This window comes from Ambystoma mexicanum, chromosome 6q (genome assembly GCF_040938575.1).
Source record: "Ambystoma mexicanum isolate Mex_15411 chromosome 6q, UKY_AmexF1_1, whole genome shotgun sequence".
Classification (NCBI taxonomy): Eukaryota; Metazoa; Chordata; class Amphibia; order Caudata; family Ambystomatidae; genus Ambystoma; species Ambystoma mexicanum.
Genome location: NC_090937.1, coordinates 556760846 through 556783082, shown reverse-complemented (window position 1 = coordinate 556783082; position 22237 = coordinate 556760846). Strand labels below are relative to the sequence as shown.

Below are 22237 nucleotides of genomic sequence, written 5' to 3'. Positions count from 1 at the left end.
ATTCTGAACAAAGCGTAGAGGAAGCAATTCAATTTGCAATCGTTCTTCAGAGGAACACACGAAAAAGCTATGTAGATGCCAGGCCACCAAAAACACACAGGCACTATTTACAAAAAAAAAACATTTGATCTTGGCTGTGTCCAAAGGAAAACCATTTGGCCTGTCTGAACAACATATTCCAGCATTATGTGCCCAGGTTATGCATATCTTGCCACTGCAAAACGTTATGGTGCTGACTGGATCCATAATGTGCTAAAGTTCCACTGTAGGAACATTTTCATTCTTGATGTGCATAAGAGTGGCCTGTGTTATCACTGCAGAACACACTTTCATAATGTCTGTGGCATCTGCATTACAACATGCCACTGTGTGAATATATTCATGCAGCCTGTACCCGATAGATGCAAGAGTGCCGTGCCAAATCATGTTCATGCTGCTGGTGCAACTCCCTTCCACTGCCAATAACACTTTGATTCAGGCATCATACACAAAGAACCACATGTACACAGAGTCACATTCACTCAGTCATGAACTCACATATGTAGTCTCTAACTCGCACATTCAGTAACAGTCAATGCACACAGATAAGTGCATCTATGCATAAATACACGCAGGCAAACAGGCTAACTCACAGGTGCACACACTCATTCAAAGTCTACAGCACATACACAAACACATACATTTATTACATTCACTACACAAACACACACACAAAGTTCGTTTTTATACCTTACATTTCATACTTTGATTCTGTCTTCTGTACCTCTGGTCTGGGGCTCTTCTTGGTGACAATAAGACAGATGTTGAAGGCAACATGAGTGGAGCTCAGAGGGGATGAGGTGGTGTCTCTTGCAGTGGATGGAAGGGCAAACATGTCCAAGGACAAGAGGGCGATCAAGAATCCCTGCCCATCTAACTGCAGTGAGTCAGCATTACATTCATATAGTGTACCTGATACGCCATAGTGTGCGCTGACTCCAAGAAGCAGGTCATGTCCAAAGTTTCAATGTACCAAAAAGCAAGACACACTAACTAGACAGCTTGGCTTGCGTTACACTCTGCCAAAATGTGTGAGACCTAGACCCTCTTGTTAAGGTCTATGTCCATGCATATTTGCAAATCCACAAACTCCAATGCAATTAACAAATCTGACCCCACAGTGCTTGCGTATTGTTTACACTTATTTAAGAATGAGATCAGGCAAGCTACACCGGGAAAGGAGTTGGGCCAGATGAATTGTACACCCACGTTCCACCAACTCTGCCGTGGAGTGAGGGGTGCCACACAAATACTTGTAGGAAATAACCCAAAAGGCAATCGCTTTCCTATTGCAGTGGCGACAATAGAAAACCCTTGGAATGAATGTCTTTATTAGCTCATCCTCGCACACGAATGAGGGTGCACAAAGTGTGCAATGTTAAATGGCCAGGGTCTGAATATACTCCCGATCCTATAAGAGGCACTGGTTAGTCATGAAAGTTTGAGAATCATCATAATAAAAAGGTTCCAATCAACATGATAATGGTCTGTTAGAACGCACGGGTTGGGGTTGTGATTGTGGTATTACTTGAATTCTTTGAGGAGTCATTCACTTAGAGCAATTATGCGAGTGAAAGGTCTTCAACTGTGGATATTTGTCAGAAGATACAATGAGCAGAGACCAGGCTATAGGGGCAATGGGAGAATTCAGGTGCACTGATCTGTTAGAACTGTCCAGCATTATTTTCACTAGTGTTCCTCTCTCACTTTTAGCTGATAAGTTAGTCCAAAAGGGTATTTCCTCTACTGCAGGGATGTACATGTAACAATCATGCCACAGATCTACATAGAGGTAAGAGAAATGGGCAGATGAATGCAAGGGATGCAATGATCTGTGTGCAATATGGAGAACACAATGACAAAGACTGTACACAAGAGATGGACATGCAGGCTGCAAGAAAAGCGTTTAAATATAAACAAAACACAGACAAACGTTCATCTTGTGATAAAATAAATATCAGACAGTCATAATAAAGTCCCCAGATCGGTTTGAAATACTTTACTTGTAAATTGTACGATGTCTGGTATAACCTTTTGAAGTGTTCTACTTTTTAACCACTTGACTAGCCCTGCATTGTATATCTATATAAAAATGTTCCAGTGCTGTCTATGGATGAATTTTTGGATCATGATTGCCACTGGGAAACCAATTTATTTAAATGTATACAACATGGTAGAGTTTTCACATTTTCGCTCTGTCATGTTTTTTGTTGTTCGTCACCTGAAATTCCTTCTTCCTGAAATTCCTAGATCCAGGCTTGAAGTTTTAGGTCTTCGTTATAAAAATGTGTTCTATTTTCGCCAGGGTTACCACATCTGGAAATTACTTTAGATGTGTATAATTCGAGGTTTTCAGTCCTTAATGGCTTCGCTGCTGAAAAGTTGCTGAAACAAATGAATACACATATACACATAGAATGTTTCAGAATATTGTATGCATTACAAATAAATAATGTGTGCACTATTTTAAATTGCACACTATTTAACATTAAGAAAATAAGTATCCCTGTCTAAGGCATGAATTGCACACAAACAGCAGCCACTCAAATTGCTTCATTTCTGTGAGGAAAAAGAAAAAAAAGAATGAATGTAACGGTAGCTATGTACCTTTTGCATGTTGAAGACACACGCCCCTGAACACCCACACCTGAAAAAATACAACCTGTTAGGGAAAAAAGGCCCAAGTCGATCTTGTAAGGATAACAAGTTTTAATCTCACACTAAAATGAGAGCAATAGCAAAGAACTCTGCTGCCAAGAACGTTCTGCCAAAAAAGGGTACAAGCAGTGGCTTAAGAGGAGACACATCGTCATTGTGATGCAATACCAGTAAAAACCTGTGCGTCTGGTTGGTGTGCCCCTATGTAGGATTTGCCTCCTCCATAGGGGATGCCAGGTCATTGCCTTCAGCCCAGTCCGCCCATCTTCTATCAAGTGGGTGCTGCAGAGATCATCTTCTTCTCACCAACAAAGGTCAAAGAATAAATTAACTGCACTCCTAACACAATACTACTTCATCATTATTCTGTAAACCTGGCAGACTTTAAGACTGGCACAAAGGAGGTTCTGGGACATTCTGACTTCCACACTTACATTTCACTCACTCCCTTTCGTGCCATCCGGCTCCAAGGTTTCCTCCGTCATTTTTCCCTCCCAGCACCTTGCAATACAAATCAAAGGATTGTAGCTCAAAGATGTGCAATATTCGTTCTCTTTGAACATTCAAGACTTGGTACTTTAGGGTTGGTGGTCGAAGGTCATCTGGTGCCACGGAATTCAGGGATCTTGGGGCTTAATCAGTTATATGGGCTATAACTTGTGGGTGCTTTTGGGTGGGCTGGGTCAAGCTTTGGCCAGTGTGAGATAACATGCACATCAGGTGCCGGTCTATGATAGTGGCCTTGTAGGACACATTTCTTTCATGTAAAAAAACATATTTGCAAAAATGTTAGAACAGCAAATGAGCTTTATGGTGGTTGGGGTTGTGGGTTGTCATCATGGCAGCTTGGGCATGGCTGGAGGTTTGCCTCATCTCGCAATTAGGGCCTAGTGCATGTAATGTTATGTTATGTTATTTTGCACTTATATAGCGCCTTATATACCATTGGTATGGTCTGAAGGCGCTGGTAGGTTGAACGCCCTTGGGAACCGAAGTTCAGATCAGTAGAGAGAGAACGGAGAGTCAAAAGGTGCGTGTGAGCACCTGGTATGTGTGCAGCTCGTGCGGTACTCGTGTAATAGCTGCTTCTTAGCTGTAGATGTGGTGGTTTAGAGATCAGGAGAATGTGTTCGTTCTGGCAGGATTTATCCGGAACGGATGTGGCTGCGTTAGGCCTGAGGAAAACGCCTTGCTGGGGGTGTGATACCAGCAGTGTTTACATAGAATGATGTGGAGTAAGAGGCGGATGTTGGTATGAGAACAGTTATACCGAATGGTGTCATAGTATCTCTGCGTTCTAGTTGAGTGGTGATGTAAGGAGAGAGTAAGCGTGGTGGTATGATATGATGAGTTATATGCTCTTTCAATGAGCACACTTCTAAATGCAACTTTCCCAGAGAGGGTAATGGGCAAACTTCTAAATTCAATTTTCCATAGCAAGGCTACTGGGCGAACTTCTAAATACAATTTTCCACAGAGAGGTTTATTGGGCACACTTCTAAATTCAATTTACCAGAGAGGCTATTGGGCAGAGGGCTATTGGGTACACTTCTAAATGCAATTTTCACAGAGCGTCTACTGGGCATACTTCTAACTTCAGTTTTCCAGAGAGGATATTGGGCACACTTCTAAATTCAATTTTCTAGAGAGGCTATTGGGCACACTTCTAAATGCAGCTTTCCAGAGTGTCTATTGGATACACTTCTATAATCAACTTTCACCGATGCTATTGGGAACACTTCTAAATGCAACTTTCACAGCGTGGCTATTGGGCACACTTCTAAAGCAGTTTTCATAGAGGATATTGGGCACACTTTTAAATTCAATTTCCACAGAGAGGCTACTGGGCGCACTTGTATAATCAATTTTCAAAAGGCTATTGGGAGCAGCTCTAAATTCAATTTTCTCCAGAGGCTATTGGGCACACTTCTAAGTGCATTTTTTTTTACAGAGCGTCTATTGGATACACTTCTATAATCAACTTTCACAGAGGGCATTGGGCACACTTCTAAATGCCACTTCTAATGCCACATTAACCGCGCAGGCCTTGTCTCCTAACTAATGGTTACTGATATCTACATAAAATGGCAGTTGTGCTCGCGCCCTGCACTACATTATGTGGTTTTATTTTATTGGCGTGGGGTCCTACCACCTTCCCCCTCCCCCTTGGCCCATCATAGTGCTTTGAATGCAGCTCACCTTACTCTAAAGTGCTTAGGGGGTGGGACAGGGTCAACCCCTTTCCAACATTCCCCCCTTTCATTACTTCTACAGTAACTAACTTCTTAATACCCTTCTGCTCCCGCTGTATCCTCTCTTCTTCCACGTACAGCTGTGTTTACATTATTGGCATCCAAGCCCTGCATACTGAACGCAAACTCTCCCCTCTATTCGCATATTCCTCGGGTGAACAAGTCATATAGATGCACCCCCCACCCTCGCCAGGTCCACCCAAACCTCTGTGTAATTCTCTATATCAGGTGGTGGTATAATGATAGTGTGATAAAGGTGGTCAACTTCATCTGCATACAGGATAGGGAGCATTACATGCTTCGGGCCACTCTGTGGGATATGAGTCTGTACTTCACTTTCTTTTGTCTCACAAGGTGATTTTGAAACCCCAATTGATACCATCATACTTGCACTATCGGGTGTCGCATTGGCACAACATCGGCGTCCAGTTGGCAGGTGAAGAAGATAACTATGGTGAACACGATAATGGGCATCAACATCTTCATAATCGCTCTGAGCCAAGACGAGGCCCAGTTAAATGCTAGGGTGAACCAATCACTCTCCTGTACTCCTTCCTCCGTCTTTATGTGAACCCCCAGGCCATGGACAGCTGCAATGATGTGGGTTAATGACACATTCTCTGCATCTTCTGAAGGCGCAATAGTGCAGCAGGAATCGCTGAACATTTTGCAAACCCTGCCTTCCATTGCTGTTAACATGTCCAGCATCTAGTGGTTTTGCATCGTCATAGGTCTTAAGCACGCAACTCAACCTTGATCGTATTTAACTCGCTTTCTGTGTCATTTGTGAGCTGGACAAGCTCCCAGCGCACGATCTGCAGCCATTTGGCGTGTGCTGCGGATTAGACTCTGGGTAACAGTAGAGATGCAAAAAAGGATTCTGTGGAGCTGAAAAGTCGGTACTCCTCTCGTATTTCAGCAAGCAATCCAGAGGAATCTTTGGCTATGTAATTCAATCTTTTCTTCCTCTTTAGTTGTTGGAACTGTCCTTTCCTGGCAGGAAGTGGAGCTCTTGTGTGGTCAACAGATTATTTTCTTCTTTTTCAAATATGGGAGACTGGTTGGCTCCTCAGTAGGCAGTGCTCCCTCTTCTGGATTACTAGTAGCGCTGAGTGCAGCGTGGATAGCTAACAGTAGCCCTGTAATAAGAACTTCTGGCTCACATAGAGCATAAGCGATGTTAGGTGACGAGTTCAAAGATTATTTGACCACACTAACGCAGGCAATTAAATGTGTCTCCCAACAGATTGCACCCCCCAGAATTGAGACGGCAGACACACCGGATGCTCCAAACATAACAGCGACAGATCCTGAGTGCATGACAACACTGGTGTGTCTGCTGTCTCAATTCTGGGGGGTGCAATCTGTTGGAAGACACATTTAATCGCCTGCGTTAGTGTGGTCAAATAATCTTTGAACTCTTCACCTAACATCGCTTATGCTCTATGTGAGCCAGAAGTTCTTATTACAGGTGAGATGGGGCTGTGCATATGCCAACCAGTGACCACCTTGTGAGGTGACATATGTTGGTATTTTCTGGGCTGTGTGCGTAAACTGAAGATGGCCAGGGGCAAACAGTGTACCCAGTTCTTCTTCAATGTGAAACACAGTTTGGACAATTTGCTTTGAGTAGCCTGTTGATCCTCTGCACAACACCATTGGCCTGTAGGTGGTAAATTGAACAAATCCGGGGCCTACTGCCAAGTAGTGCTGTGACGTGCTGAAACAGTGCATTGAAAAAATGTGTGCCATTATCTGACCGTAAAACCTCGCACACACCCCAGCGAGGGAAAGCCCTCCATACCAAGAATCTAGCCGCACATTTGGAATCTGGATGTTCACAAGGACCTGCTTCCACCCACCTTGAGAAAGGGCAAACCACTACTATGAGGTACCTGGTGCCATTGCAATGCTCACCCATGTCGGCATAATCTATGTGAAATACAAAGAACGGCCCAGTAGGGCAGCGAAATGTGCCCCGTAACGTCTGCAGTGTCATCCCTGTACTGAAACTTTGACATGTGGTGCAATGTACGACCATTTCTGTGATGTTCTCCTGAATGTTTGGTATGAACCAGTCCTCCTGTATGTCTGTTGTGATATGCGGCTTAGAACTGTAGGATAGGTAGTGTAACTGTTCAAATGCTAATGTTAGCACCTCCTGGGCATTACTGTCTTCCCAGTGATCTCTTGTCTCCACAATATATCTGTTGGGGATTGCTTGCATCCCTTTGGTATACACAATTTGTTCTCCCTTTCTGGTGCCCTTCCTTGTAACTCAATTATCTGGGGGATAGGCAATGCTGTATAAGGTACTGAATGTTTGCTTGCTGGTGGGTCGGTCACGATGTACTCAGCAGGCATTTTATTTGGCAGATACATCGCAATTTTGGTGACTGCATCAGCAGCTGCGTTCCACATTGATATTTTGGCTGTCCCGTTAGTGTGGGCGGTGCACTTGACGAATGCCACAACAGATGGCTGGGATAATGCTTCTATCAGTATTTCTAGTAGTTCTGCATGCTGCACTGGAGACCCATCCACCCTCTGAAACCCACACGTCTTTCAACGGGATAGACTGGCATACACAGTTGTTGTGACGCACGCTGAGGCTGAATATATTGTGACATGGGACTCTTGGGATGCTCTCAATGCTCTGATGAGCGCTATGAGTTCTGCGGCCTGTGCAGAATGATGCATGGGCAATCTTTCATAACCAACGTCTCTTACTCGCCTTCTTCAAATCGTACCACAGCAGCACCTGTATGTCTATGTCCAGTCTCTTGGTCAATTTTGGATGACCCATCACGAACAGTACCTCACCCTGTATCAATGCGCATACATTCACTTTGGGGATGTCATCCTCCTCCGCCTCATATGTGGCATAGTCGTGTACCGTTAGATCTTCAGTAATGGGCATATCTGTTAGGAAGGTGGCAGGATTCACTATATAGCATCTAACCACATAAATGTGGCACTTTGAAATAATAATCTCATACAGAGAAGATCTCAGTGTAGTCAGGGTGGATTTTGACTTCTCCAGGTCGGCAAATAGAGAGAGTTCCACATACAATGTAACTGAGCACCCCGTTACAATAGTAGAACTTTTTCTATTGAAAATGTAGCAGCTGCTTGTGCTTCTTCGCACGTGAACTACCCTTGCATCACTGTATCCAGTGTGCTGCTGTAATAGGCCAATGGATTATGATCCATAGTGCTTTTCTGTGACAACACTGCAGTCATGAGCTGGCCATCTGGGGCCAGATTACAGAAACTTTGCGCCAATGCAAGCGCAAAGTTGCACCCTATTAGCACTAGGGCAATGTTTGCCCAATTTTTAAAACACTGGCACACACTAGAAAACTAATGCACCATGACAAGGGCAGTTTGGCATATTAAATGAACCACAGCAAAAATTGCCCTAGTGCAAAAAAGATGCATTTCTACTGCATTTTTGCACCAGGGAAAAGTGTGCCCTAGTGCTAATACGGAATTGTATTAGCACTAGGGCAAACTTTGCCCTGATGCAAAAATGCATCAAAAATGTATCTTTTTAGCACTAGGGTAATTTTTGCCCTTGTGCTTTTAATATGTCTAACTGCACTTGTCATGGGGCAATAGTTTTCTAATGTGTCCCAGTGTATTTAAAAATAGGGCAAACTTTGCCCTAGTGTTAATACCGTGCAACCTTGCACTTATACTGGTGCAAAGTTTCTGTAATCTGGCCCCTGAAAGTGAGAACAAGTAAAATTCCTGTGTGTAGTCTGGGGTGGCCAGTACAGGTGCTGAACTAATAACTTCATTTAGATCCTCAAACTGTTTCATCATATCTGCAGTCCACTGTAGCTTATGATCCTTTGTTTTTTGTGCTTCCATAATGACCTGCAGAAGTGGTCTTGTGTATGCTGCGTAATCTAAGATCCATGCTCTACAGTAGTATTACAGACCCAAAAACTTCAGCATTTCTTTAACTGAGGTGGGTGTGGTGGTCGCGCATACTGACGCTGCCCGATCTAGTAGTATTCTTTTACCATTCACTGACATGAGCTGCCCCAGATAGAGCACCTCCTGTTGGCAGTATTGCAACTTAGCCTTGTCAACCCTGTACCCCATAAGGACCAGCAATACTATGATAAATGAATCCCTATGGCAGTGCTGCTCACTGTCACTACACACTAGCAGATCATCCACATACAGGAAATTTGTGATGGGTACCGAAATGTTCACTAAATCAGAATGCAGTAATATGTTAAAGATGTGTGGACTCTCACAGACCCCGTGAGGTAACCTAGTGTGTTCAGAACGCAGTTGGCCCTGTGTAAATGTTGTAAGGTACCTTGACTCAGGATGGAGTAGAATCAAGAACAATGCATGCTTCAAGTCCACTATAGTGAAGAATGTAGCTTCTTTGGAGATACTGCATAGAATTGTTACAGGATTGGGAACAACTGGAATTTTTTCTTTTCACCACATCATTAAGCGGGCTTAAGTACTGAATCATTCTCCAATTGCCCCGAGTTGTTATTGCAGTGTTACACATAGCAGTGAATTGCACAATAATCCCCTGGTCCGGTAGGGTATGTATTGTATTTCTGATAGCCTCCTCCGCCTCCTTTGATAACAAATATTGTTTTACCCTGGGTAGCACCGCACCTGGCTTCAGTTTTATATGCACAGGGGTCAGGGCTTTCAGTAGTTCCACATCATGTACATTTATAGTCCACAAATATGCAGGCATGCGTTGCAAGTCTTTGCCAAGAAATAGAGGTGGAGTTAATCCTGCCATCAGGGGGCACTGCACCCTTCAGTCCTGTGCCATTATGTTAAAAGGGATTCAAATCTTTAATATGATTTCCCTATTTTTGACATTGTTCTCAAATAGTTTGTCATCCGTCATTACCTTTAACTGTACTGTTGGATGTATACAGAGCATTGTGTGCCACTCACACCCATCCTTGTCTATTCCTTGCATGATAACTGTCTTGTTAGAGACCAACAATCCCTGTAAATCTAGCCACAATATTGTTCACACCACCACCTCAGGTGACACCACTGGATGAAAGATTAAATCTGTGGGCACTCCCCAACACTGCTTAGTGATCTGAACTCCACATCCATGAGCACAGTAATACCATAAATAAACATGTCCGGGTCCATTGAACCACCACCTCCTGTGTCATTGTGTGTATTATCAGCATTGCCCTCATTGCACACATCCCAGGTGTGGAGCAAACTATACTGCAATCTGTGAATGAAATTGTTAAGTTTAATTTGCTTAGTAGGCATCTGCCCAGCAAATTAACAAGGGATCTTTCGGAATATACTAAGGGATCCCACACCACCTTCCCTTTACGTCCAGTTACTGGGTATGGAACTGTGGAAATAGCCCCAGAGAATCCCTGCATGTTTAGATGTGTGCCTGACGATGGGAAATCCCCCTCCATGATGCATGATTTCATTGCACCTGAGTTTCCCAACACTGTATTCTCTGGTGCCAAGAGTATCCACTCACCCTCTCTTCCCTCCTTTTCAATACATACATTTCTTATTTCATCATTATCCATCCTGAGCAAGAAGTCCCCTAATTTCCATTCTTCTCATCCTTTTTCTGACACCCTTACTTCTCTTGAGGATACCCGCAACCTGTTCAGCTCTGCACGCAACTCCACCAACATTTCTTTGAACTCTATTTGCCTGACACTCGCGTGTGCCAATACTTTAGGTTGGTGTTCATATGGGGGTGAGGGAGCAGTAGCCTGTGGTGTTACCAATGCTGAAGGGGTCACTATCACGACGGGCACATAGGTTGGATTTGTGTACCCTTCTGCGGGATACGCTGTCAAGGGACATAAACCCCCATGCTCCACTAGAGGCCCACCCTCTCCCTCTCCACTCCTGCACTTTCCTCATTTCTGTGTCTGTGCCCCCACTCCATCCCCTTGGTCCTCTTTGTCCCCAAACATTCACCAGAGGTGCAAAATGTCCTTTCTCTTCTGTGGCCGTTTCCCCTTATACTTAGCTACTAAGAATGTGGACATATGCTCCAAGACACTCTTATTGTGGGAGCCCTGCTCTGGCCACGGGGAGAGCATCCCCCCACCTCCCGTCTCAGCATTCCACTGCTTATGGTATTTTCCCACCCTGCCATGATACAATGACAGGGCCTCTATTGGTGTTTTTCCACCCATGCTGGTGATATCTAAGTCTTTCTGATCCCGCAAAGCCCTGCTGATGCGCCGCGCATGCTACTGCTGCTTGTGACCAAAAAAAGAAAATCAACCCCCCTTTTCTGTTCCCCTCCCCACGCACACACACTACTTCACACCACCATCCAATGCCACACCACGCTATAAAACACACAATGAATTCTTCTCCCAATGAAACATAAATACAATAAACTAAAATAACAAGCTAAAATAACAACCACCGCTTATTCCTGGCCCACTATTTACACAGGACCACTACTTTTATTTCTGTATTCCTCCTTTAAATAAAATATTTTATCATGTTACCACCCTCGCTCCTCTTCCGAGGAGGGGCTCTCTGCCTTACCTTTGCCTTACCTTAGCCTTATCTTATAATGCCTTACCAAAATAATCTCTTTACAATACAAACGCCAATAAGAAATAACACAAACCACACACATGTCACATTAACGACCTCGCTCTGCATGTGTTCACACCTTTCACACATCACCATGCATATGTCCCCTACTTTTTATCGCTTACAAGTGCCTACTCACATGTGCATGCTTAACCAAAACTCCTCCGTTACAGGGTTCCACCACCGGCCTGCACTCTCTTTGGAGACATGCCCCACTTCAAATTGCAGAGAGGACTTCTCTTAAAATGACTCCTGCTAAACCACTCGGAACATGTGTTTTTTTGGGACCGGTCATTGTAGGTGGATGCAACTCCGTCTGGAGAAGTGGACTGAAAGTCTGCGCAAATACGAGGGCACTGGGGTCACATCAGGGTCACCAATTGAAGGCATCCCCCTGATGCTCACGCCAGAAAAAAAAGAGAGGCCAAATTCGACCTTGTAAGGATAACAAGTTTTAATCTCACACAAAAATTAGAGCAACAATAAAGAACTCTGCTGCCAAGAACGTTCTGCCGAAAAAGGGTACAGGCATAGGCTTAAGAGGAGACACATAGTCATTGTGATGCAATACCATATTGTAAAAACCTTCTCAGCTGGTTGATGTGCACCTATAAAGGATCCACCTGCTCCATAAGGGATGCAAGGTCATTGGTTCCAGCCTAGCCCATCCATCTTCCATCATGTGGGTGCTGCGGATATCATCTTCTTCTCACTGATGAAGGCCAAAAAACAAATTATCTACACTCCTAACACAATGCTACTTCATCATTATACTGTGCCCATGGTAGGCTTTAAGACTGGCACAAAGAAGGTTCTGGGGCACTCTGACACCCAAACACACATTCCCTCTCTCCCTTTTGCGACATCCGGCTCCAAAGTCTCCACCCTCAATTTTGAACTATAATGTATCCCTCCCAGAACCTTGCAATACAAATCATATGATTGTAGCTCAAAGATGTGCAATGTTACTTTAGGGTTGGTGGTCGAAAGTCACCTGGTGTCATGGAATTCAGAGATCTTGGGGCTTAGTCAGTTATGTGGGTCATAATTCGTGGTAGCCTGGGGGTGGGCCGGGTCATGCTTTGGCCATTATGAGATGACATGCACACCAGGTGCCGATCTATGATCGCAGCCTTGTAGGGCACATTCCTTTTGGGTAAAAAACATCTTTGCAACACTGTTAGAACAATGAATGAGCTTTGTGACGGTTGGGGTGTGGGTTATCTTCATGGGAGCTCCGACATGGCTGGAGGTTTCCCTTGTCTCGCAATTTGGGCTTGGTGCACGTAATGTTGCATTTGCTGTCCAGGCTTTTCACTTAACTATGGTTACTAACTTCTACGCAAAATGGCAGTGTTGCTCGCACCATGCGCTGCACTATGTGGGCTTTTTATATTGCCGTGGGGTTCTACAACTGTACCCTCCTCCGCCTGGCCTGTCATAGTGCTTTGAATGCAGCACGCCTTTCTCTAAAGCGCTTAGGGGGTGGGATGGGGTTGCCCCCTTCCCAACAAGGGTGCCCATCTCCATTCACAATGTAACATCACAGATAGATGTAAATGTAGGGGGTATGTACAAGTTATAATACTAATGTGACAACAACTCTCATCGAATAATCTCCTTTAATATTCATAAGAAGTCTCCTGGTGCCAGGCCTGACTGCCTGCCATCTGGAGGTGGCATACAGAGGATACTAGAGATCCCCTCCATGTGTGTTTGGTCATCATGTGCCTGTTATGTGGGAAATGATGCTGCACAGCCAAGCATAATTTGGGAAAGAATATGATGGAGAGTCTGTCTGACCCTCCATCATGTCCATAGGCTCATGAATTAATCTGGCATCACTCAACACACACGATTCTTAGGTCCGCTAATATATTGATCCCAAGAATATGTAAGAGTAGATATAGTTCAGTGGGTCATCCATCAGAGATGGAGGGGAATTTTAGTAGCATTGTCTCTCAAAAGGAACGTAAATTCACTTGCAGCATGCCAGAGAAGTTGTCTGCCTTCACAGAGGCACTTTAGATACTCCTACCCATGCAGTGTAGCTACATCTTCAGAACTGCACTTCCTTCTCTCAGACCTCGAAATCGTGGCTTATACTGTTAAGCCCTTGGAATCTGCCATACAGTGCTTCACTGTTCATAATTATCAACGGGGTATCATTGACCATACTCATTAGAACAGGATAAAATCTAATCAGAGAATGATTGCAAAGGTGGCATAACTATCACAAATTGAAAGAAAAGAGAATGGAGACACATATATCAGAATAACATTAGACAATTAAAACAATGAGAAACCACAGGGCCTGAATGCTGACAAATGAGAGAAGGAGCCCAATGATATGAGCCTGAGATTAAAGAAGGCATCTAAAATGTTGCTTTGTGGTATGTCACAATCACTGGATTACAATCACTTCCAGGACAAGCAGGGTGTTCCTGTAAAAAAAACGCTCCAGGTGAGGGAGTCAAGAACCTGCTCGTGATACTACATCTTGACATTCAGAGACACAAGACCAAGAAAGAAATCTAAGAGGCTGCTGAGACACTGTCTGAGACCAGACCAATTGATGAGATATCAGAAAACCTGATTAGGGCTCTATTTCAGATATTGCAGAGATCAGACTAAGGATGGGGACACCATAGAGTCTGCTGAGTACTATGTCTCAGACCCTGGCATAGGCAAAAGAAAATCTAAAGAGCATGGGAAGGCCCTCATAATTCATAATGCTGGATGAAGTGCACTGGCAGTGTCGACCTGCAGGTCTCCCAGCCCGCACTTCCTGCTCCATGACATGGGTTTTGAGGCCCCGCCCCCTTGGCACTAAAACCTTGAGGATGTGCACTCGCTGTTCTCCTTAGGAACTCTTCCCAATAGTTTATGCATCCATGTTGTCAATCAATACAAACAGTTATTTCATGAAAGACTGTGCTGTATGCCACAGTGATGAACCTGCTCTGAGAGCGAGAAGGGATGCAGAGTAAGTCTTATAAAGAGTTGAGTCAACCCTTTGATCTTCCAGAATAAGGGCAAAGGAGTCCACTCTCACAATGCCAGAAGGTTGTGCTTCTCCTTCCTTCTGTGGTATCTTCTGGAGAAGAATTTAGGGATTGACATCTCTGTTGGGTCATTCATTTCTCTTTTGGTGATCCTGTGGGTTGACTAAGCACTGGAAGTATTGTAATTTCTCAGAAAATTATTTTTCGTTTTCAGGTCCCAGCTCCAGTATTGTGAAACCCAGACATGTACAGTTCTGCGCCAGAATATGTGTTCTTTTTTCCTTGGAAAAGTACCTCCCCCATTGATCACGATCTACATATGAAAAACCTCTATATGTCTAGTGGTGATTCCTTCGTTATTTGTATCACAGCAAGCTTCTGGAGTTCTCATCTAGATTTTCTTAAATCCGGACAAGGTTGCACTTCCTTTTCCTTATCCTGGTTTGGGCTCTCTCCAAGGAACTACGATGGTATGTTTCTCCCACATGTTTGTACTGTGAGTACACTCTTCTTTTTTTCAGGAATGAGGGTATGTGATCTGCCCCTGAGAGATCCCCTCCACCAGTGTTTGGTATTTGTCCACATGATTTCCCTCTTGTCTTAGTTCAGAGCACAAGCAGCTTCTTGTCTCTTTCACTGCTCTCTGACTGACTCCACACATCAGGCCTTCCTCTGCATTTTACTCTGCCCAACAATTCTGGTCTCTCACTCCTGTTGAACTCTGGACCATCGTAAGAATTTCTCTGGTCACTTTCCATCTAAAAGAGGTTCTTAACTTGTCCACATGTGGTTATGTATCAACTATCCAATGGGCACTCTGGTCCGAGAGCATATTCCTCTAATCTGTTTCTCCGGCCGCAGGACAACATCATTGAAACCCCCCTCTAGTCACTGATAGCAAAGCCCAGAACACCCACCATTATGTGCACATCTTCTATTTTAAAGCATGCCTCCTTCCATACATCTTTGAAAACGTGTTCAGGCAGCAGTAATTTAGCCAGGCAGATCACCTGACCACATTCAGAAACAACATACTCCAATTATGGTCTACATTTCGGCCAAGAGGATAGCTCAGAGGGCATCACACTGATCTTGGGAACACAACAATGCCAAGTAGCCTAGGTTCTATACACTGTGCTGGGCTTAGCAGCTACATTCCGGCATGAAGCACAATATAAATAACTAATTTAATTTAATTTCATTATACATGTCCGATTTTCAATACATTGGGTAGCTATGCTTAGAGACTAGACTCAATGCTCACCTTAGCTGTATGATAGCTCTGTCCTTCCTCTTGAAGGAGCTTGACCCATTAATGCTTGTTCTTTGTTGGAATTTTTTTTTCTATGGATTCCAACTACCTTGTTGACTATTACAATTGGTAAACGTGTAATGGGAATATGGTTGTGCAGAATGTGTTTTTACACACAGGGTTACACAATCTATCTTTTATTACGTTTTGTAGAATTTATTTTCATTTGAATTATGTTATTTAAAACGTTTTTATTGAAAAATAATGTGCAGTGGTTATAGCAGTCATTGACAACTTTCAATAGCAAATGTAAATATGATCTTTCTTTAATAATTACTCAAATGGTAGGCTAGCAAGGGGACATTGGACACTGTCCTTACACATAATTAATATCACACAAGTTTCTCATTTTTGCAGTGTATGCTGTACTGCGAGTGATGTTTTGAGTGTGCCATAGTACAATCTGTATTACTTCCTGTATTGCTATTTAACTTAATTACAGGATGTTTAACAGGTTGCAATTGATTATGAGTAAGATAACAATGCACATATAACTCCTGTGGCCATACCACTGGGTGTGCACAGGCTCTTATTTCACATTTGATAAGCACTTATAGAGACCATTTAACACATCTTATAGGTATTAGATTTCATCTTGCTTTGGCAGCATTAAATTAGCTTTGCGTAAGTACTTGGGGAGCACGTTAACATATCTTTTGATTCTTACATGTATCTAGCTGTGAAAGTGCCAAGTGAATTCTTGTAGTGGAGAAATTGCACGGTTTATCTGCAATAATGAAGGTTACATTGAAGGTAACAAGCAAGGAAGAGGCAGCAGGCTCCGCATATTAAGTTAACCTATTTTATTTAAGCAGGTCACATATGGTTTTGCTACATCAAATAAATTCATCTGGAGGGTGTGGAGCATCCTCACTGAGCAAGCATTCATGGGCAACTGACACTTGTGAAAAATTCATACAGACACATTCCCATCATTCCACTCACTACTTCAGCTGTGGCATAACACAAATACACACACAGCACACAAAACAAAGAATGAAATTACACATTGGAACTTATTGTTTTCTCCCTGTGTATTTCACAGGATGTCTACCAGATGGATCCTCCACCTGTAGTATTGTGGTTGGGAAAATGGTGTAGGCTAGCATGTGCATTTAAGTTCCCCAGCATGCACAACATAGCACATATGCAGAGCTACACATGACTAGTCACTAGATCACACATGCATCTCTTAACACATAAACCGTAATTCAAAAAAGAATTGCGTGATACAAGAAGTTTGAAACTATTAAGTCAAATTCCCCACTAGCTAAAGTGAAACCTCTCTCATGTGTGCGCGCGCGCATGCACACACACACACACACACACACACACACACACACACACACACACACACACACACACACACACACACACACACACACACACACACACACACACACACACACACACACACACACACACACACACACACACACACACACACACACACACACACACACACACACACACACACACACACACACACACACACACACACACACACACACACACACACACACACACACGTTACCTACCTTGTGGGGACTATGTGTGGAAACCAGCCTTGTGGGGACTAACCTTTCCCAATGTTTTAAAAATATGCTAACAGCAAAAATATATTCAGAAAAAATTCCTAATATAGGATCCAGCTTCAAATCTGCAAAAATGCTAATTTTTAATCGCGTGTCCGGTACCATCTCTGTGGGGACCTGAACGCGTGTTACCATCCTTGTGAGGACTTAAATATTCTTATTTGGACTTTAATGTATCTCTATGCAAATAGCAACATGTTTGTTTCATAGGCATCTTTGTAACTTGCACAATTCTATTTCTATATATGAGTACCTACCCACACCGTAGGTATACACAATAGATGGATTGTAATGGTGGTGTATTTTCAATAAGAACCTCACTAAAAATGTACTAAATTTGGCATGAGACTATATTATAAAACACTCCAAGTATGTCAGAAAGGAGAACTGGGGAACCAAAATATTAGGTGAATGGCTCAGGATCACACAATGTGGTCAGGTATAGAAGCAGAGATTTGAATACCGGTTTCATTATTTCACAGTCACCATCTTGTCCACCAAAACACATCTCTCTATGATTGGTGTGATGACAAATATGTTACAGTCCCCATTAAAATGGTGTTTGACATTGGTGATGTTGAAGTCCCAATAGAGATTGTCTGCCATGATACTGATTTCAGGTCCTCACAGAGATGGTTTGTATGAATAATCGTATTAAAGACAGCATTCCTATGTTGTTTTATAATACTGTTGTTAAAGTCCACATAGAGTTGGTGTGTGATTAACATTATGATAAAGTACTAATACACATGGTGTTTGATGTTGGTGAAGTCCCAGCAGAGATTGTATTTTGTGATACTGATATCAAGGTCCCTGCAACGATGGTATGTGCTATTTATGGTAAAGTCCCCACAGAACTGGTGTGTGTTTATAATAACTTTAAAGTCCCCACAGAGATGGTGTGTGATTATCTTGATGCTAAAGTCCCCACAGAGATGGTGTGTGATTATCTTGATGTTAAAGTCCCCACAGAGATGGTGTGTGATTATCTTGATGCCAAAGTCCCCACAGAGATGGTGTGTGATTATCTTGATGTTAAAGTCCCCACAGAGATGGTGTGTGATTATCTTGATGTTAAAGTCCCCACAGAGATGGTGTGTGATTATCTTGATGTTAAAGTCTCCATATATGTTGTGTTTGATGTTGGTGATGTTGAAGTACCAATAAATATTGTATGTCATGATACTGATCTCCAGGTCCTCACAGATGTGGTGTGTGATATTTACGTTAAAGACCCCACAGAGCTGGTGTGTGTTCATAATAACTTTAAAGTCCACAGAGTGATGGTATGTAATAATAATGATATTAAAGTCCTCACTGAGATGGTGTCTGATTATCTTGATGCTAAAGTCCCCACAGAGATTGTGTGTGATTATCTTGATGTTAATGTCCCCACAGAGATGGTGTGTGATTGTCATGATGTTAAAGACCCCAAAGAGAAGGTGTGTGATTATCCTGATGTTGAAGTACCCACAGAGATGGTGTGTGATTATCCTGATGTTGAAGTACCCACAGAGATGGTGTGTGATTATCCTGATGTTGAAGTACCCACAGAGATGGTGTGTGATTATCTTGATGTTAAAGTCTCCATACATGTGGTGTTTGATGTTGAAGTACCAATATATATTGTATGTCATGATACTGATGTCCAGGTCCTCACAGAGATAGTGTGTGAGGTTTATGTTAAAGTCCCCACAGAGGTGGTGTGTGATAATTATGTTAAATTCCTCACATAGACAGTGTGGTATGTTCATGATGTTAAGGTTCCCATAGACATTGTGTGAAGTTGGGGATGTTAAAGTCCCAATAGAGATTGTGTGTCCTTATACTGATATTCAGGTCCCCACAGAGTTGGTGTGTGATAATATAGATGTTAAAGTCTCTCTTGAAGGTAGTGTGTTAAAAATAGGGCATACAAGTCTCCATAGAATTGTGTGTGTTTGGAAAAGGGGTGATGATGACAATAATGATGCTCTTGGTTATGTTGCAGTCCCAACAGAGAGTGTGCGTGTTAATAAGGATGTTGAAATCCCCAAACTGATTCTTTGTGATGAAAATGGTGTTACAGTCCACATAGGGATTCTATGTGGTTATGATGATGTGAAGGACCCCACAGAGATGGTGTATCTGCCCTCACAGAGACAGTGTGATTGAAAATGGCAATGTTGATGTCCCCCAGATAACTTGAATGCGATAATAATTATGTTAAAATTCCCTCTGACATCCTGTGTGATATTGAAGCCCCTCCGAGATGATGTGTGATAGTAATGGTGGTCAGGTCCTCAAATGAATAGTGCGTGATAATGGTAATGTCAAAATCATTGCAAACATGGTGTTTTAAGTTCTGATTTCTCTGCATTGATAGCTTGTGATTATCTTGATGTTAAACTTTCAACAGAGATTTTGTACGAGATGAGGAGTTTTGTGTCACAAGAGGTGTGGAGCATAATAACAGGAAAGAAGAGAACAATGTAGTATAAGTCAAGATTCAGTGATCCACTATCATCAAATGAGCAAATAGACCATCTCTACTACGGAAAGTAGACTACATATTTTTAGTACTTGTTTGATGTTAGTTACATGTTCAAAATAGATATACTATGTCATATTAGTGATGTCAAATGTCTGTTAGGTAGCCAACGATTAAGCACAAAGAGATAGCACCAACACCTTGGGGTTCATTACGAGATTTGCGGTAAAAATCGGACAAAATCTCTGTTAGCGGCATCATGCAATGCGCTCACACCTCCTCTGCCTACCACTAAATAGCGGGCACAGTAATAGCGGGCACGGTAATAGCGGGCACGGTAATACCGGAACCCGGAAGTAACACCGTCGAGCCGGAACGGGAAAGGCAACGGCAGCCATCTTGAAAAACACAATCCATGGCAATCCTAGGGACACAGGACCTGGATCCATACACCAGCAACTACAACTCCATCCACTACACCAGCAATATGCCCAAGGCCCCTAAAAAAGGCGCAATGAGCCAGCGAAAGGTGCGATTTTCGGAGGAGGAGTTGAACATGCTGGCTGACACCCTGGCTGAGAATGAGGACATTGTTTTTGTGGCAGACCTCAGGCGGCTTGCCCAGCTGAAAAAGAAGGAAATTTGGGAGGAAGTGGCCCAAAAGGTCAGTGCGGTGGGCACCACCCCACGCACTGTTAAGGAATTCAAAAAACACTGGGACGACCTGCGCCTCCGTGTGCGCAATATCCTTTCTGCCAACCGGAGCCAGGGCCTGGCAACAGGCATCGGACCCAACTCCCCAATAAAAATGACACGCTGGGATGAAACCTGCGCCAGCACCATAGGCATGGAGGCCATAGAGAGAGTGGGAGATATGGAGCGGGGAGCACCGTCATCGGCAGATGGAGGTGAGTGTCCACACAAACCACTGTAATGCAAAGCATGGTGATGGGCCACCAATGTGACAGTGACATGAACCAATGCATGGCCCATCACACACACACACATGGACACATCCCTGCATACATGTTGTCCCCAGCACCATCACATCCACATGCATGCGGCAAGTCAAAGCCATACCTGAGACACACCCCACAAGCAGGAAAACGGCATGTGTCACACTGCACACATTCCACAACAGAAAGGCATGTCACACAGCATACACCACCTCAGACATGTGTGAACCGGATGTATGCCTGAATTATCCCCCCATATATCAAGCAACCTGTATGTCACAACTCCAAGTCAGAAATCCATCAAATGTGTAGAACTGCAACAATACCAATGTATGCATGATGCATGTAGAACCATCACTGATGCCGTCCCTCTCTCCATCCCCCACAGGCTCAGATTCTGACAGCGATGCACAGGACTCAGCAGCACAGGCTACGACACCATTGAAGAATGCCAGGGGCAGGGAAAACACCAACAGGCCTTCTACGTCGAAGGGCCCAGGCAAGGCACATCAGCCACTGAAGGCAAAGGCGCCACAGGACGCAAAGGCACTGGGGCGGCAAAGGGCCTCCACAACAGCAACAGTGCTGACAACAGGTGTATCCACTGCAGAGGAGCCAGTGGCAGATGGGGCCCTCTCTGCTGCCAACAGCTCGGTTGGGGAGGCAGCTGCCACCGCGCCCCTGAGTGACGACAAGGAACAGACACATGGCGAGGTGTGTGTCCTTGAGGATGACGTGTCATCTGAACTCCATGGCACACCCAGCCCCCGGCTATCACCCCAGCTCACCCAAATTATCACCCCCACTGGCACCACGCATGAGCAGTCTGGAGGAGAGTCAGGACCAGAGTGCTGGAGCCCCACAGAGGACAAACCTGAATTGGGACCCTTGCCAGATGCACCATCCACCTCCACAGGTGTCCGGGATGGGGAGTGGCGAATGGCACAGATGGAGAAGCAGCAGGAGGAGCTGATTGGGCTTGTCAGACAATACGTGTCGGATGGTGCCCTGACAAGGCAGGTGGGCCGGGAGAACACTGCGGCAATGAAAGATGCCATAGAGTCCAGCACAACTCGCATCTGAGAGGAGCTGTCGGCAGTGAGACAGGTCCTTGGCAGAATTGCGGATGCCCTGGAGGCACAGTGTCCTGGCCCGAGAATGGAGCAAGCGGGCACGGGCTCGTCCTAAGCTCCACACAGACAAGCCCCCTGAGCAGGTCTGCGCGTACCTTGCAGCGCTCAGACATGCCGCCACCAGAGGCGGGAAGAGGACAGAAGTAGCAGGGGCATCCTGCACATGGCAACTGATGCATACCCGTGCTACATTCCATTGCACCCCATGTGTGGG

General features: G+C 44.0%; 1 protein-coding gene across 1 annotated transcript; it reads left to right on the top strand.

Moving 5' to 3' along the window:
• Nucleotides 1-20349: 20349 nt before the first annotated feature.
• LOC138515249 (myb-related transcription factor, partner of profilin-like) lies at nt 20350-21973 on the top strand. The gene is made up of 2 exons (XM_069630188.1): nt 20350-20842; nt 21279-21973. Exons 1-2 carry the CDS (start codon nt 20350-20352, stop codon nt 21971-21973), a joined length of 1188 nt encoding a protein of 395 aa, XP_069486289.1.
• Nucleotides 21974-22237: the final 264 nt, after the last annotated feature.